The sequence below is a fragment of the Anomaloglossus baeobatrachus genome, chromosome 2 (assembly GCF_048569485.1).
Source record: "Anomaloglossus baeobatrachus isolate aAnoBae1 chromosome 2, aAnoBae1.hap1, whole genome shotgun sequence".
Taxonomy (NCBI): Eukaryota; Metazoa; Chordata; class Amphibia; order Anura; family Aromobatidae; genus Anomaloglossus; species Anomaloglossus baeobatrachus.
The window spans coordinates 513,219,634-513,238,553 of NC_134354.1; the positions used below are offsets into that span (position 1 = coordinate 513,219,634).

Here is an 18,920-nt window from a genome sequence, read left to right on the forward strand (position 1 = left end):
GGTCGTTGCCACCATGAGACAGGCTAGGAAGCCCACGTCTGCTAAGATCTACCACAGAACGTGGAAGATTTTCTTAATCTGGTGCTCTACTCAGGGAGTGTCTCCCTGGCCATTTGCATTGCCTATCTTTCTTTCCTTCCTACAATAGGAGTTAGAAAAGGGCTTGTCGCTAGACTCCCTCAAAGGGCAAGTCTCAGCACTATCCGTGTTTTTTCAGAAGCGTCTAGCACGTCTTTCTAAGGTGCGCACGTTCCCGCAGGGGGTTTGTCATATCGTACTCCCGTACAAGCGGCCGTTGGATCCATGGGATCTGAACAGGGTTCTAGTTGCTCTCCAGAAGCCGCCTTTCGAGCCTCTGAAGGAAGTTTCCTTTTCTCGCCTGTCACAGAAGGTGGCGTTTCTCGTTGCGATCACATCGCTTCGGCGAGTGTCTAAGCTGGCAGCTCTGTCATCCAAGGCCCCCTTCCTGGTGTTTCACCAGGACAAGGTAGTGCTGCGCATCATTCCGGAGTTTCTCCCTAAGGTAGTATCCTCGTTTCATCTTAATCAGGATATCTCCTTTCCGTCCTTTTGCACTCATCCGGTTCACCGGTATGAGAATGATTTACGTTTGCTAGATCTGGTGAGAGCACTCAGAATCTACATTTCCCGCACGGCGCCCGTACGCCGTTCCGATGCCCTTGTCGCTGGTACGCGCAAGAGGTTGCAGGCTTCTAAAGCCACCCTGGCTCGATGGTTCAAAGAACCAATTCTGGAAGCCTACCGTTTTGCAGGGCTTCCGGTTCTTTCAGGGCTGAAAGCCCATTCAACCAGAGCCGTGAGTGCGTCCTGGGCGCTACGACACCAGGCTTCGGCTCAACAGGTGTGCCAGGCAGCTACCTGGTCGAGTCTGCACACTTTCACCAAACATTATCAGGTGCATACCTATGCTTCGGCGGATGCCAGCTTAGGTAGAAGAGTCCTGCAGGCGGCAGTGACACCCCCGTAGGGGAGGGCTGTTTTGCAGCTCTAACATGAGGTATTTCTTTACCCACCCAGGGACAGCTTTTGGACGTCCCAATCGTCTGGGTCTCCCAATAGAGCGCTGAAGAAGAAGGGAATTTTGTTACTTACCGTAAATTCCTTTTCTTCTAGCTCTTATTGGGAGACCCAGCACCCGCCCTGTTGTCCTTCGGGATTTCTTGGTTGTTTGCGGGTACACATGTTGTTCATGTTGAACGGTTTTTCAGTTCTCCGACGTTATTCGGAGTTAATTTGTTTAAACCAGTTATTGGCTTCCTCCTTCTTGCTTTGGCACTAAAACTGGAGAACCCGTGATACCACGGGGGGGTATAGCCAGAGGGGGAGGGGCCTTGCACTTTTTAGTGTAGTGCTTTGTGTGGCCTCCGGAGGGCAGTAGCTATACCCCCAATCGTCTGGGTCTCCCAATAAGAGCTAGAAGAAAAGGAATTTACGGTAAGTAACAAAATTCCCTTCTTTTCCATCAATCTTGCCATATAAGGGCTTATTTTTTTGTGTGACAAATTGTACTTTTGAGTGAAATCATCAGTTTTACCATATATTGTACTAGGAAACAGGGAAAAAAATCCAAGTGCGATAAAATTGCAAAAAAAGTGCAATTGCACGATTGTTTTTGGGTTATTTTATTCACCATGTTCACTATATTGTAAAACTACCATGTCAGTATGATGCCGAGTTCATAGATACCAAACAGGTATACTCTTACTTTTATCTAAGGGTGTTAAAAAAATTCAGAAGTTTGTTAAAAAAAAAATGTGCTTTTGGTGCCATTTTTTGAAACCCGTAGTGTTCTAATTTTTTGGGATGTGAGGCTCAGTGACTCCTAATATTTTTGCATCTTGAGCTGGTGTTTTCAATTATACAATTTTTATGAAGTTGCTATTTTTTGATCGCCCGTTATTGGATCTTTTTAAAAAAATTGTGGCGACCCAAAAATATAATTTTGGCATTTGGATTTTTTTCTCGCTACACCATTTACCGATCTGATTAATTGATTTTATATTTTTATTGATCGGGCATTTCTGAACTCTGAGATATCAAATATGTGTATATTTTTTTAACTGTTTTATTTTCAGTGGGGCGAATGAGGCATGATTTGAACTTTTTATTTATTTTTTTACATTTTGTATTTATTTTACTTGTCCCCTTGAGAGCTATAAGGATCAGCAGTCTGATCGCTTGTGCATCCCTGTTGATCAGAGCTGTACAGCTCTGATTAGCAGAAATACAGCATTCCTGTGTGAGTCGGCGCTCTATCGACTGTGACAGAAAATATGTCATGATAGCAACAGGGGTCATTACATGGCCCGCCGCTACCATAGCAACCATCGACTTCCCGTGATCGTGTCAAGGGGCCACCGATGGCGGCAGGGAACAGCGCGATCCTCGATCTTTCTGTGTGTAAGTGGACAGCTGTGAGTGATCCTGGACTGTGTCTGTATTGTAGTACTGTAAATCTGAATGTGGCAGAACAGGATAAGGCACATGTTCATTGGATTTATATCTAAATGCTACAGTTCGCGCTTTACTGTTATGGCTAAAAATGTTAACGTTATGGGGCCCCCACCAGATTTTCTGCCCAGGGGCCCCCACCAACCTTAATCCGGCCCTGATTGCCTCAATGACCCAAGGAGATTTTCTAGCATCCATCGACATCAGAGATGCTTATCTGCATGTGCCTATTGTGGTTTCACACCAGCGTTGGCTACGCTTTGCAATCGGAGAGGAACATTTCCAATTCGTGGCTCTCCCCTTCGGGTTAGCCACGGCCCCTCGTGTTTTCACCAAGGTCATGGCAGCAGTGGTTGCGGTCCTGCATCTCCAGGGGTTGGCAGTAATCCCCTACCTGGACGACCTTCTAGTCAAGGCCTCATCCAGTGCAGACTGTCAGCGGAGTGTCTCGCTCACTCTCGCCTCGCTTGTTCAATTCGGGTGGCTTGTCAATCTGCCCAAGTCCACTCTGACCCCGACCCAGGAACTTGCGTACCTAGGGATGCAATTCGAGACTCTGCCGGCACTTGTGAAGCTGCCCTTAGTCAAACAGCAGTCCCTTCATCTGGCGGTGCGCTCTCTGTTGAAGCCCCGCCGTCATTCCATCAGGCACCTCATGCAGGTGCTGGGTCAGATGGTGGCGTCAATGGAAGCGGTTCCCTTTGCCCAGTTCCATCTGCGTCCCCTGCAGCTGGACATTCTCCGCTGTTGGGACAAGCGGACCTCTTCCTTGCACAGGCTAGTGGCTCTGTCGCCACAGACCAGGAGCTCTCTTCAGTGGTGTCTTCGGCCCCTCTCTCTGTCACAGGGACGCTCCTTCCTGACTCCGTCCTGGGTGATCCTCACCTCGGATGCCAGCCTCTCCGGCTGGGGGGCAGTATTTCTCCACCACCGAGCATAGGGCACTTGGACTCCGTCCGAATCAGCCCTCTCGATCAATGTGCTGGAAATCAGGGCTGTTCTTCTAGCTCTCGTAGCCTTTCACCACCTGTTGGTGGGCAAGCACATTCGAGTCCAGTCGAACAACGCGACAGCGGTTGCCTACATCAATCACCAGGGCGGGACTCGCAGCCGCCTAGCGATGTTGGAGGTTCAACGAATCCTTCAGTGGACGGAGGACTCCAAGTCCACCATATCCGCAGTCCACATCCCAGGCGTAGAAAACTGGGAGGCCGATTATCTCAGCCGTCAAACCGTGGACAGCGGCGAGTGGGCCCTGCATCCGGCAGTGTTCCGGTCAATCTGCCGCAAGTGGGGCACTCCGGTAGTGGATCTAATGGCATCCCGGCACAACAACAAGGTCCCGGTTTACGTGGCTCGCTCCCACGATCCTCAGGCCTTCGCAGCGGACGCGCTGGTTCAAGATTGGTCCCAGTTCCGCCTGGCCTATGTGTTTCCCCCTCTAGCTCTCTTGCCCAGGGTTCTGCGCAAGATCAGAATGGAGGGCCGTTGGGTCATAATCATAGCTCCGGACTGGCCCAGGCGAGCTTGGTACCCAGATCTGCTCCATCTGTCCGTAGAAATGCCGTGGCATCTCCCGGACCGCCCAGACCTTCTCTCTCAAGGTCCGTTTTTCCGCCAGAATTCTGCGGCTCTCAGATTGACGGCGTGGCTCTTGAGTCCTGGGTCCTGACTGCTTCAGGCATTCCTTCTGAGGTCATCTCCACTATGACTCAGGCTCGGAAGTCTTCCTCGGCCAAGATTTACCACAGGACTTGGAAGATTTTCCTGTCCTGGTGTCGCTCTTCCGGCCATGCTCCTTGGCCGTTCTCTTTGCCGACCATCCTGTCCTTTCTACAGTCCGGTCTGCAGCTAGGACTATCCCTCAATTCCCTCAAGGGACAGGTGTCGGCTCTGTCGGTATTATTCCAGCGGCGTATCGCCCGACTGGCTCAGGTGCGCACCTTCATACAGGGCGCATCTCACATCATTTCTCCTTACCGGCGGCCTTTGGATCCCTGGGATCTTAATCTGGTCCTCACGGCCTTACAGAAACCCCCCTTTGAGCCTCTTAGGGAGGTTCCTTTGTTTAGACTTTCACAGAAAGTGGTTTTTCTAGTGGCCATAACTTCTCTCAGGAGAGTCTCTGATTTGGCTGCGCTCTCTTCGGAGTCACCTTTTTTAGTGTTTCACCAAGACAAGGTGGTTCTCCGTCCGACTCCGGACTTTCTCCCTAAGGTGGTGTGTCCTTTCCACCTTAACCAGGACATTTCATTGCCTTCCCTTTGTCCGGCCCCTGTGCATCGCTTTGAGAAGGCGTTGCATACCTTGGATTTGGTGCGGGCGCTCCGAATCTATGTGTCACGCACCGCCGCTCTTAGGCGGTGCACCTCTCTTTTTGTGCTAACCACGGGTCAGCGCAAGGGTCTCTCGGCTTCTAAACCGACCCTAGCTCGTTGGATTAGGTCGGCCATCTCCGATGCCTACCAATGTTCTCAGGTGCCTCCCCCGCCGGGGATCAAGGCACACTCGACCAGAGCTGTCGGTGCCTCCTTGGCTTTCAGGCACCAGGCTACGGCTCAGCAGGTTTGTCAGGCTGCCACTTGGTCTAGTCTGCACACCTTTTCGAAGCACTACCAAGTGCATGCTCATGCTTCGGCAGATGCGAGCTTGGGCAGACGCATCCTTCAGGCGGCTGTCGCCCATTTGTGAAGTTAGGTTTTGCCTACTTCTCAGTTTTGTTTATTTCCCACCCATGGACTGCTTTGAGACGTCCCATGGTCTGGGTCTCCCATAAGGAACGATGAAGAAAAAGAGAATTTTATTACTTACCGTAAATTCTTTTTCTTATAGTTCCGACATGGGAGACCCAGCACCCTCCCTGTTGCCTGTTGGCAGTTCTTGTTCCGTGTGTTTCACCGGCTGTTGTTGTAGACAGAGGTTCCGGTTTTTCCGAGTTTTACTCTATCTCTACTTATGGGTGGATGTCCTCCTTCAGCTTTTACACTGAACTGGTTAGATTGTCATTCAGGGGGTGTATATATCCCGGAGGGAGGAGCTACACGTTTGAGTGTAGTACTTTGTGTGTCCTCCGGAGGCAGTAGCTATACACCCATGGTCTGGGTCTCCCATGTCGGAACTATAAGAAAAAGAATTTACGGTAAGTAACAAAATTCTCTTTTTTGCCCCCAATGAAGTGATAGAGAAAACCTGGTGACCGATTCCCTTTAATTCTGTTTTTCAATATAATAACGCCAGGCCGCATGTTGCTTATGCTACTGCTAACGATATATATCGTCGGGGTTACATCGTTAGTGACGCACATCCGGCGTTGTTAGCAACATCGCAGCGTGTCACACCAAGGAGCGACGCTCAACGATCACAAAAACGGCAAAAATTGTTGACGTGTCGCTCCTTTTCATAATATCGTTGGTGGTGCATGCCGCTGGTTGTTCCTCGTTCCTGCGGCATCACACATCGCTGTGTGTGACACTGCAGGAATGACGAACATCTCCTTACCTGCGTCCACCGGCAATGAGGAAGGAAGGAGGTGGGCGGCATGTTCCGGCCGCTCATCTCCACCCCTCCTCTGCTATTGGGCGGCCACTTGGTGACGTCGCTATGACGCCACACGCACCTCCCCCTTGAAGGAGGGATTGTTCGGCATCCACGGCGACATCGCAGAACAGGTATGTGAGTGTGACGCTGCCGTAGCGATAATGTTCGCACCAACGACGTGGGCGGGTGCTAGCGATGTCGCAGCGTGTAAAGCACCCTTTAGAGTTGCAATTTGACTATTCACGAGTCTAGACTGATATCGTAATCGGATGTTGGAGATATTTATACAGCTCTGCTTTTTCCCCAGGTGTCCTTTCTTGCAGGCCTCTCTGACCTGGAACAGTTGTCAATCATGAACAATCCTTGTGTCATGGCCACTCCATCTATACCTGGTTTTGACTACAGACCTTATATTGTCAGCTGGTGCTTGAACCTAAAAGTTTTAGATGGATATATAGTTTCTCAAAAAGAAAGGTAAAATACTACACACATTATTGAGCTGAACTCCATTACTTACACATTGGCAACAGATTTTACCTTCTTAACCTAACACTTGTAATCCAAGTATAATGGCATATTAAAACATTTTTAGTAAATATGCTTAATGTATTAAATGCATAAAGAAGGTATATTTCTGACAATTAAGAGGTTCCTTTTCTTCATTATCCATGTATGGGGATCTGTGCATAGTTAAATACCCTATCTGTGAGTGAGTAACATATGCAGAGACTTTTTGACTTAACCTGTCAGATTCATAGAGGTCCTTAACTCAGACGATCGCTGACAGAGAGTGTTTCTATATAATACATTCTGTGGGGTTATGTAGTGTATGTCCTAATAAGTTTTGCTCTCCTTAGTACTTCAAGGTGCTGCTAGCACTGAGCAGTCACGGCTCATCCTGTGTTTGTCTTCTGGTGAATTTTTGAGTTATTTTACTAAGGTATTAACTCCTTGCCTTCATAGCTTGAAAGCAGAATGGCTTTACAGCCAAGGCAAGGGAAGATCATATCGGCCTGGTCAGCATGTTCCACTAGTGCAGTACTTGGCATCTGTATGTCCCCTGACGTCTGCACAAGGCCTTCAAACAGAGGAGGATGCCAAGTTGGAGAAAATTTTAAGTAAACAAAGGTATGTGTCTTATGATATTGTATACAAATTGTATGACACCGTTGTTTCTAAATTTAGTAAAGTTAGGGCGGTATCACATGCTACGATATATCGGGCGATATGTCGTCGGGGTCACAGATTCCGTGACGCACATCCGGCATCATTTGACATATCATAGCGTGTGACAGGTATGAGCTGTTAACGAACAAAAATACTCACCTTATCGTTGCTCGTTGACACGTTGCTCATTTTCATAAAATCGTTCCTCCTTCTGCGCGCCGGTTGTTCATCGTTCCCGAGGCAGCACACGTCGCTCCATGTGACACCTCAGGAATGACGACCTGCAGCTTACCTGCGGCCGCCGGCAATGCGGAAGGAAGGAGGTGGGCGGGATGTTACGTCCCGCTCATCTCCGCCCCTCCGCTTCTATTGGGCGGCCGCTGTGTGACATCGCTGTGACGCCGAACGTCCCTCCCCCCTTCAGGAAGAGGATGTTCGCCACCCACAGCGAGGTCGTTAGGGAGGTAAGTACGTGTGACGGGGGTTAATGACTTTGTGCGCCACGGGCAACTAATTGCCAGTGACGCACAAACGATGGGGGCGGGTACGATCGCTCATGCGATTGCACGATATATTAGCACGTGTGACGCCGCCCTTAGTGGTGATAATAGGAATTGCTGGGGTCAGATGTGGAGCACAGGTCAGTACTGGGTGATAGTAACATGCTTATGTCTCATCTTCACACATCTGTGTGACACGTCCCAGTGATTAAGAAAGAGAAAGAGCACCGCATATACGTAAGGGGCACACCAACCACGATATAAATAGTAATGTACAAAAAAGCTTTATTCAACACATGGAATTTTAAAAACACTAAAAAAACATGAAGAACAACACACTCAGAGCCGGGCTAAGCCCAAGTGTAACCATGGCCATGGTGAACAGTAGACAAGATCACAATGATCATATTAAACATATATGATAATATATACATCAAAAAAATGTGAAACCCTGTGGAAAACCACAATAGGTAGCTTTAAGTTGCAGAAGAATAACCAAGAGATGTATACAGTACAGCAAGGTACAGCAATGACTAATACATACAAAGGTAATATATAATGGCTATACACTGCAGTGCATTGCAGTGTATAGCCATTATATATTACCTTTGTATGTATTAGTCATTGCTGTACCTTGCTGTACTGTATACATCTCTTGGTTATTCTTCTGCAACTTAAAGCTACCTATTGTGGTTTTCCACAGGGTTTCACATTTTTTTGATGTATATATTATCATATATGTTTAATATGATCATTGTGATCTTGTCTACTGTTCACCATGGCCATGGTTACACTTGGGCTTAGCCCGGCTCTGAGTGTGTTGTTCTTCATGTTTTTTTAGTGTTTTTAAAATTCCATGTGTTGAATAAAGCTTTTTTGTACATTACTATTTATATCGTGGTTGGTGTGCCCCTTACGTATATGCGGTGCTCTTTCTCTTTCTTAGTCTTCTGCTCCGTACATTGCATTAGGGTGCACCCACTCTTATGTTGATCGGTGGTGCGCTCCTAAAAACATATTACTACACGTCCCAGTGATGTCTGTTTTTTTTTTTTTTTCTCAGAAAGCACAAGGACTCAGAGTATCATTGATCCATACACCCATCCATTCTCCGTTTTTGGAGACTCAGAGCTTGTCCTATCCTCAACCATTTTGTGGATCAGACTAAAGGGTGCTTTACACGCTGCGACATTGCTAGCGATGTCGCGACTGTTAGCACCAGCCCCCGTCGTTGGTGCGATATGTGGTGATCGCTACCGTAGCAAACATTATCACTACTGCAGCGTCACACGCACATTAGCCATTAAAGTTTATGAAGATCCATGTAAAAATGGATGAAATTAGGAAGACGGACTTTGTCCTTCTGAGTTTCATTAAAGTGTCTTCAGTTTTCATCTAAATAATTATGAGTCAATGGAAAAATAAGTCAACAGTCTATATCAGTGATGGTGAACCTATGGCACGCGTGCCAGACAGGGCACGCAGAGCCCTTTGTGTTGGCACGCGCGCTGTCGCCACACTGAGCCACTTTGATCTGCTGGTGTGATCGCGCCAGCATTCAAAATGGTGTTTAGCAGAGGAGACATTTCTCCTCGCTCTGACACGCCTCCTCTCCTGGGCCGCAGACCTGTTGCCTAGGAGACGGAGGAGCGTCAGTAGGCGGCTCCGGCGTCTTGTGGACTGGCCGCGCGGGAACTGAAGTGACTGAGGGCGCAGCAGCGGAGGAGTGGGGGCTAGAAGGTGAGTTTTTTGTTTTTTTTTAAAGCTGTGTGCACGGCTGTGCCAAGGTGTGGGGGGACAGAGCCAGCACGGGGGGGGGAACATGGAGCGCACGGGGGACAGAGCCAGCACGGGGGAAACATGGGGAGCACGGGAGACAGAGCCAGCATGGGGTGGAACATGGAGCGCACGGGGGACAGAGCCAGCACGGGGTATACCGAGCACGGGGGAAACATGGTGAGCACGGGGGAAACATGGTGAGCACGGGGGACAGAGCCAGCATGGGGTGGAACATGGAGCGCACGGGGGAAACATGGGGAGCACGGGGGACAGAGCCAGCATGGGGTGGAACATGGAGCGCATGGGGGACAGAGCCAGCATGGGGTGGAACATGGAGCGCACGGGGGAAACATGGGGAGCACGGGGGACAGAGCCAGCACGGGGCAAACATGGGAGCACGGGGGACAGAGCCAGCACTGGGCAAACATGGGAGCACGGGGGACAGACCCAGCACGGGGCAAACATGGGAGCACGGGGGACAGAGCCAGCACGGGGCAAACATGGGAGCACGGGGCATATACAAACAGAGCACGGGGAAAACAGAGCACAGGGAAAACAGAGCACGGGGAAAACAGAGCACGGGGAAAACAGAGCACGGGGAAAACAGAGCACGGGGAAAACAGAGCACGGGGAAAACAGAGCACGGGGAAAACAGAGCACGGGGAAAACAGAGCACGGGGAAAACAGAGCACGGGGAAAACAGAGCACGGGGAAAACAGAGCACGGGGAAAACAGAGCACGGGGAAAACAGAGCACGGGGAAAACAGAGCACGGGGAAAACAGAGCACGGGGAAAACAAACAAAGCATGGGGCATACGGGGCAAACATGTGAGCACGGGGCAAACATGGCTGCAAGGATGGGGGAAACGTGCAAAGATGGGGGAAACATGACTGCAAGGATGGGGGGGAAACAAGCCAGGATGGGGTACATTTAGCAGGAAGGGAAACATGCCAGGAAGGGGTACATTTACCAGTATGGGGGATACTTTTACCAGGATGGGGGGATACATTTACCAGTATGGGGGATACTTTTACCAGGATGGGGGGATACATTTACCAGAATGGGGGGAAACATGAAAGGATGGGGGGGAAACATGCCAGGATGGGGAACATTTAGCAGGAAGGGTGACATTTACCAGGATGGGGGACATTTACCAGGATAAGGGAACATGCCTGGATGAGTTACATATACCAGGATGGGGTCATTTAACAGCATGGGGGAACATTCCAGGATGGGATACATTTACAATGATGGGGTACATTTACCAGGATGGGGTACATTTACCTGGATGGGGCCATGATGTGGACAAATATACCAGAATGTAGGAAATATATATCAGGATGGGGGACATGTTTACCAGGAAGTGGCCAGGAAGGGGGACATAACTACACAATGAAAGGGGAGGGAGGCAACTCGTACGTCTTTATGGGATTTCAAGATGTTCAGACTTTGAAATGTAGATGTGGATTACAGGGTGACATCTGATTGCATTCCAGGCTAAAACCTCTGTCTATATGCTGCAATTTTTATTCCAGAAGGAATAATCCAACTGCTGTGTCTGGAAAGGGCAGGGGCTCAGCTTCAATGTGTGGTAAGCATGCATGAGCGTGATGCCCCCTGCTGAAGAGAAGACGGCAAAGGTAAGGTTACAATCAATTATTTACATAATAGGATTGGTTGGCACTTCGGGAAAAAAAATGGGTTTAGGGCTACAGTTTGGGCACTCGGCCTGTAAAAGGTTCGCCATGACTGCTCTATATGCTTCAATAAAAGAAAACGGGTGAGAAAAATGGAAGCAACTAGGATGAGACTGAGAAGAGATTATTTCTCCCAGATGATAACATTCGCACAGATGTATAACCTTTAAGATTTCATCTGTAACATTTGACAATAATCTGACATTTCTTCCAGATTGTTTCATACTATGTTATCCTTATATTGAACCATTGTGTAATCTCCAGCTCCCAGGAAGCCTGTTCTTCATCATCTTATGTAGCGTCATCCTCATTTAGAGGAGTTGTCTTCAGCTAAACATTCACATCTGTATCACTTGTAGATTGTTTTCAGCCTCTACTCAGAATATAATTCAGTTTTCTATCTTTGTTAGGTTACATCAGAGACAATTGATGCACCAGATTTGTAACGAGACCCATCTGTCCTCAACTCCTAAAAAAAGATCCTATTCATCAGCTGAGCAGCAGAGCCCAACCAGAAGTCTTCATATGTCTAATAATAATGGTAATTTGGCGCACTTTTTTTTATCTTTAGTGTTCATATTTAACAAAATAGGTTTTCATAGTGTTGAACAAACAAATTCACGGGACCCTGGTACTGCGAACCTCCTCCTGCTTGCTGGCATCACTGGGTCCTCTTCACGTTAGGGACACAGCGTCATTATGGCATCTCGTGTGCATCAGGAATGGCACCAGTGGTTGCTTAACCCCTTCACGACCGGCCGATTTTTCGCGTTCCGTTTTTTTTTTCGCCATTCTTTTTCTAAGAGACATAACTTTTTTATTTTTCAGTCAATATGGTCATGTGAGGGCTCATTTTTTTGCGGAACGAGCTGTACTTTTCAATGAAACCATAGGTTTTACCATATAGTGTACTGGAAAATGGCAAAAAATTCCAAATGCAGAAAAATTGCAAAAAAAGTGCGATAGCACTATTGTTTTTGAGATATTTTATTCACTGTGTTCACTGTATGGTAAAACTGATGTGTGGATGTGATGCCTCAGGTCAGTGCGAGTTCGTAGACTCCAAACATGTATAGGTTTACTTTTATATAAGGGGTTAAAAAAAAATTCGGAAGTTTGTTTGAAAAAAGTGGCACACGTTTTACGCCATATTCCGTGAACCGTAGCGTTTTCATTTTTCGAGATCTATGACTCAGTGATGGCTTTTTTTTGCGACTCGAGCTGACGTTTTTAACGCTACCATTTTTGCGCAGATGCTACGTTTTGATCGCCTGTTATTGCATTTTGCGCAAAAATTGTGGCGACAAAAAAACCATCATTTTGGCGTTTGGAATTTTTTTGCCGCTACGCCGTTTACTAATCAGATCAATTGGTTTTATATTTTGATAGATCGGGCGTTTCTGAACTCTGCGATACCAAATGTGTGTATATTTTTTATTTTTTTAACCCTTTAATTTTAATGGGGCGAAAGGGGAGTGATTTGAACTTTTTTGTTTTTTAATTTTTTAAAACTTTTTTTTTATTTTTTTTTTTTTTATTTTACTAGTCCCCCTAGGGGGCTATTGCGATCAGTAATCCGATTGCTCTGCACTATCTGCTGATCAAAGCTACACAGCTGTAAACAGCAGATACGTGCACTTTCTGCTTCCCTGGCCTCCGTGGAAAGCGAAAGTGAAAGTAGTTCATGTCTAGCACAGGAGTCATCACATGACCCTGTGCTACCATGACAACCATCGGAAGTGACGTGATAATGTCACGTGACTTCCGGTATCGGGCGGTAAGTAAAACTTTACCGCGATCGCGTTTATAATGGCGCTGTCACATATTGACAGCGCCATTACAGGGGTTAAACGCCACGAGCAGATAACGATTCTGCTTGTGCCTAGCAGGCACACATCTCAGCTGTGAAAATCAGCTGAGATGTGCGCCGATCGCGGCATGCTGCCGGCGGCAGACCGCGGGCAGTAACGTTATGACCGCTAGGACGTAATTTTACGGCCCGCGGTCGTTAAGGGGTTAAAGGGAACCAAACATCAGGATTTTGGTATATAAGGTAAAGCCAGTGCAGTACTGGCACTATCAGGCACAGTGTGTATATACCATTAGTGGGCAGCTCGGATGTTTAGGCTGTGAAATCCAAGTTTATGAAGTTTGAAAATTCATCCACACTTTGACTGACAGTTGCACCTCTACTGATAATATACGGGCGGGCTATGCACATGATTCCCCCACCCCCCACCGCCTGTTCCTCCCTCTCTCTGGCTGTATGCAAATTTCTCTATTCAGTTACACGGCGTCAGAGTTGACGCCTGCGCATAGCGCTTATCTCCGGCGCCATGTTTTTGATGCCTGCATTACCCAGCTTTGTGTCTGAGAGGGCGGCGCATGCGCCCTCGCTTCTTCAAATCTCGTTGTAACAACGGGAGCGCGCGCTGTGTCACAACAGGACTGGAGAACAGCTGATATTACCGATTAGCTGCAGCAGACGTCTGCTATGATATCGTCTTCAAAAACATGGCGCCGGAGATAAGCGCTATGCGCAGGCACCATCTCCGTCGCCGTGTAACTGAATAGAGAAATTTGCATACAGCCAGAGAGAGGGAGGAACAGGCGGCGGGGATGGGGCGGGGGGGGGCAGGAATCATGTGCATAACCCACCCGGATATTATATGGAGAAGTGCACACGTCAAGTCAAAAAGTGGATGAATTTTCAAATTTCATAAACTTGGATTCCACAGCCTAAACATCCGAGCTGCCCCCTGATGGTATGTACACAATGTGCCTGATAGTGCCAGTACTGCACTGGCTGCACCTTATATAGGAAAATCCTGATGTTCGGTTCCCTTTAATGCTTATGAGTCACTATTCTGGGGAGTTTTATGGTTGTTTTTATGCTGATCACTGACAGATGGGATAGATGAAATTCCTCTATGTAAAAGCAAGAAAAATATTTAGCATCATGGGAAATACTGTGCTTTTGTATTGCATTCCGATCAGTGCAGAGGGGTGGATGCTGGAAAGTCTGGAACAAGTCCTGGCAACATCTTCAATGTGCACACCTCACCTACACACCGCAGTATTTCGTGTCACATAGGCACAAAAGGCATGAATATGTTTTTGCGATCAGAGGCGAATATTTGCATACATGAAAAATACTCTTTACAGAATCCACCCTGAGGTGTGCTTGATGACAATGGCGTACAGCCAAAATATATAGAGTGTAAGCGTATAAAGGCACTGTATTGTGTGATTACACAGGGTTTCTAAACTCCATGCACAAACTCTTTGTCTACAGAGGGTGCAGCTCTCCCACCATTGGCAATGTTTTCCCTTTTTATCTGTGATAAGGGGTGTTGCTGTAAGGTAACGGCTATACAAATGGCAACTGTGCATTATAATCACAGTACATTTTCCTTTTGCTACTGTTGCAAAGTAGGGAGGCTGGAAAGTCTGACAATAACAGATGATGGACGATTCCTTGTTTCCCACCCACTGCCTAAGTAGCTCCAGACAAGTGGGGAATACCCTGCTCCGTCTGACAGATTCCTTCTAACCAAAAGAATAAGATGGTGGTTTTACCAAGGACTAGTCATACTAAGAAAATGATCGTACATAAAGTCTGACAGCATTAACTCTCTTTCTGATGTCTTTATATAAGGGATTTCTCATGTTTCATCAGCAAGAGCACGCCACTTTTTTGCCTTCAGCTTTTTGCTTGCTAGAGGGTGGTACTCTCCTAAAGCTTGATCGCTCAGACCATTGGCATGGTTGTGCACGCTATAATGCTGCGAGCAGAGGCAGCTTAGCCCGTGCAGTGCAGTAAAGCTAGCCAAATCGAGCACTCTACTGATGCAGCCATTTTAAGCTCAGCACTTACAAGATCTATTAAAAAGAGCTTGTAAACACTGCACATGCTCAGTAAACACTGCTAGACGGCAGCTGTGGCAGGAGTCACAACAAGGCATACACCAGAAATCTAAAAATCAGATTTGAGAAGATTCTTAAAGGGAACCAATCTCCAGGATTTTCGCATATAACCTAGTGCCAGTATAGCACTGGCACTATCAGGCTGATTCTATACATACCTGTAGTGGTCAGCTCGGATGTTTAGGTTTTGAAATCCAAGAAAGTGAAGTTTATTAAATGAGCAGCTTGTTGAGTGACAGTTGCACTGGAACAGATAATATATTCATAGTTATCCCCTCCCCCTGTTAGAATTAGCATAAGCAATATACAAACTACTTTGTCTAGCAGGACCTGTGGTGAGGTCATACCCATGTGACTAGAAGGGGCGGGGCCGCAGCCACCAAAGCTGGATACCAGATCACATGGGTATGACCTCACACAGGTCCTGCTAGACAAAGTGAGTCGTTTGTATAATGCTTATGCTAATTCTAACAGGGGGGGAGGAGATAACTATGAATATATTATCTGCTCCAGTGCAGCTGTCACTCAACAAGCTGCTCATTTTATAACCTTCACTTTCTTGGATTTCAAAGCCTATACATCCGAGCTGACCACTACAGGTATGTATAGAATCAGCCTGATAGTGCCAGGATAGCACTGGCGATAGCATATATACGAAAATCCTGGTGATTGGTTCCCTTTAATAGCAAGTCAAATAGTTTTTACAAGCACTTTGCAATGGTAAGACTAAGGCTGCTTTCACACTACGTTTTTTTAACATGCGTCCTGAACGTTTTTTTAACGGAAAAACGGATCCAGTGCAAATGCGTTTTCATTTCAATGCATTTGCAATCGACTTGAGTCAACATGCGTTCACATGCGTTTGCGTGCGTTATAGTGAGGATCCAGCGACTTGCAGTTTTTTAACATTTTTCAAAAACGCTACTTGTAGCGTTTTTGAGCTGCATCCAAATACTGCAAATTGCTGGATCCTAACTATTCTGCATGCAAACGCATGTGAACGCTGGCATGCTGATAGACAGGATCCTGCTTGCTCTACTGAGCATGCACAGAAACCAGCCTCGGGTGATCAGTCCCGCTCTCCCCCTCCCTCTTGCCCCCTCCCCCTCCCTCTCCCTCTCCTCTCTCTCCCCCGCCTGAGAGCTGCGGACACTCGGAACCAAGATAAATATCGGGTAACCAAGCAAATCGCTTCTCTTAGTTACCCGATGTTTACGTTGGTTACGTGTGCAGGGAGCAGGCAGCCCTGCTCCTAGCAGCTGCGAATGCTCGTAACCAAGGTAAATATCGAGTATCCAAGCAAGTTACCCAATGTTTACCTTGGTTACGAGCCTCTGCAGCTGTCAGAAGCCGGCTCCTAGTCTATCAGGTTCAGTTCCACTGACTCCCGATCACATGACTCCAATGCCCGCCCATAAACTTAAAGTAACAGGATCCTGCAAATTAACACATACGTTTGCATGCGTTTTTTTGCTGTAAAAGCAGAATCCGCTTTTACAGCAAAAAAAACATTCATGACGCATGTTAAAAAAACGTAGTGTGAAAGCAGCCTAACTCTTTACAGTGACTAAGTGCAGCATAAACATTTTTTTATTATTATTAATATATTGTTACTTTACCTTTTTAGATCCAACAGTCAAGGTCAATACTTGGCTCGGCAGAAGTAATTCTGAGGATAATTATTCCTATACATCAAGACACATTTCCTCTGGTTCGCCTCAATCTGGACCTTCACATTACAGCAACCTTTATCTTGAAGACATCCAGACTGATGAGGACAAGCTGAATAGCAGCCTTCTTTCCTCTGAGTCCACATTCATGCCTGTTGCTCCAGGTTTATCACCGGTGTCTCCCACTGCAGAGCATAGGGTACCTGGCATTAAGGAGGAACTAAATGCAGATAACACCCTGACGGAAATGAGTACAGGTAGTTCTGAGAGTTTAGTAACGCAGGAAAAAGAAGTTGAAGATGGCACAAAAGTTGGTGCCATCTTTCTGGAAAAATCCACTGAGCATCTGACCGAATGTAACGACAACTCTCAGTCCTCTTACGGCAGTGTGACGGAGCACACCCAGCCATCCAGTGCCTCCTCTTCTTACAGTGATGCAGTAGACAGCAAAGTGTTACAGGATAAGGACACCGACAACCTGAATAGGAAGAACAAAGCAGCCACACAATTGCAGTCCTACTGGAGAGGCTTCTATGCAAGAAAGCGTAACCCCAAAGTCAGGGAAGTACAGTATGAAATCCGACTAAGCAGAATGCAGGAGCACATCGTCTTCCTCAGCCAGCAAGTCTCCAGGTAGGTCCTGCGGTTACTTCACTCTCTGAAGATGCTTACGCTATGGGTGAACCCAGTAATTTGTATAAATGGAAACTGTACAAGCTGTTAGGAGGTTATACATTGAGGTGCAGAACCCCAACCACTGGATTTAAAGTGTATCCTTCGTACACATGAAAATAAGCAACTGTAATATTTCTTATCAGACAATTTTTTTTATTGATCAGTCATTAGCAAAATTCTCAATTCTGAGATAAAATCTGTATTCAGTGAAGAAGACTTTCCCATTGCCAATATATTATCCCATCCATTCTCTCATCAATACGGTGCAGTTGTCCTGTCCCCTTTACAGAAAAGAAGCCCCAAAGTATGATGTTTCCACCCCCATGCTTCATAGTTTGGACAGTGTTCTTGGAGTTGTACTCATCCTTCTTCCTCTAAACACGACAAGTCAAATTGATATCAAAAAGTTCTATTTTGGTCTCATCTGACTACATGACCTTCTCCCATGCCTCCCCTGGATCATCCAGATGGTCAGTGGAGAATGTCAAATGGGCCTGGACATGTTCTGGCATGAACAGGAGGACCTTGTATGCCCTGCAGAATTTGAATCCATGACTGCATAGTGTCTTACTAATGGTAATCTTTGATACTGTGGTCCCAGCTCTCTTCAGGTCATTGACCAGGTCCTCCCTTGTAGTACTGGGCTGATTCCTGACCTTTCTCAGAATCATCCTTACCGCACGAGGTGAGATTTTGCATCGAACCACAGACGGAGTAAGATTGACAGTCATCTTGTGTTTCTTCCATTTTCTAATAATTACACCAACAGTTGTTGCCTTCTCACAAAGCTGCTTGCCTATTGTCCTGTAGCCCATCCCATCCATGTGCAGGTCTACAATTTTGTCCCTGGTGTCCTTAGACCAACCTTTTGTCTTGGCCATGGTGGAGAGGTTGGAGTGTGATTGAGTGTCTGAACAGGTGTCTATTATACAGGTAATGAGTTAGAACAGGTGCAATTAATACAGGTAATGAGTGCAGTGCAGGAAGGCTTCTTAAAGAGAAAATAACAGGTCTGAGAGCCAGAATTCTTGCTGGTTAGTCGGTGATTAAATGCTTATTTCATGCAATAAAATGCAAATTAATTATTTAAAAACATACAATGTGATTTTCGGGATTTTGTCTGTCACAGTTGAAGGGATTTTGTCTGTCACAGTTGAAGTGTACCTATGATATAAATTACAGACCTCTCCATTCTTTGTAGGTGGAAAACTTGCTAAATCAGCAGTGTATCAAATCTTTATTTTCCCCACTGTATCTGTGAAAATTGGGATTCAGATAAAATTCGCAACCCAAAATTGACTGTAATAAGGCAGATGAAGTCGCTTTGAACTGTTGCCTGCCCTGTGATCTGGCGCTGTCCATCTCAGTAACTCTGCTGCCTCATTAGTGGATTGATCCGTCTAGGGTTTCACCTAAATCACATATTTTAGAGATGTTTGTGGAAACCCTAATGTAAGTGCTCAGCATAGAGCACAGGATAAATGTGAGCTGATCC

General features: G+C 46.7%; 1 protein-coding gene across 1 annotated transcript in view; it reads left to right on the forward strand.

The window, feature by feature from the left end:
- Positions 1-18,920, forward strand: part of CEP97 (centrosomal protein 97) — a 90,491-nt gene that overhangs the window by 60,049 nt on the left and 11,522 nt on the right. The window contains exons 6-9 of the mRNA XM_075334294.1: positions 6,317-6,483; positions 6,973-7,137; positions 11,564-11,694; positions 16,708-17,383. Of these exons, the coding sequence (XP_075190409.1) occupies positions 6,317-6,483; positions 6,973-7,137; positions 11,564-11,694; positions 16,708-17,383 (1,139 nt within the window). The remainder of the gene's footprint in view (positions 1-6,316; positions 6,484-6,972; positions 7,138-11,563; positions 11,695-16,707; positions 17,384-18,920) is intronic.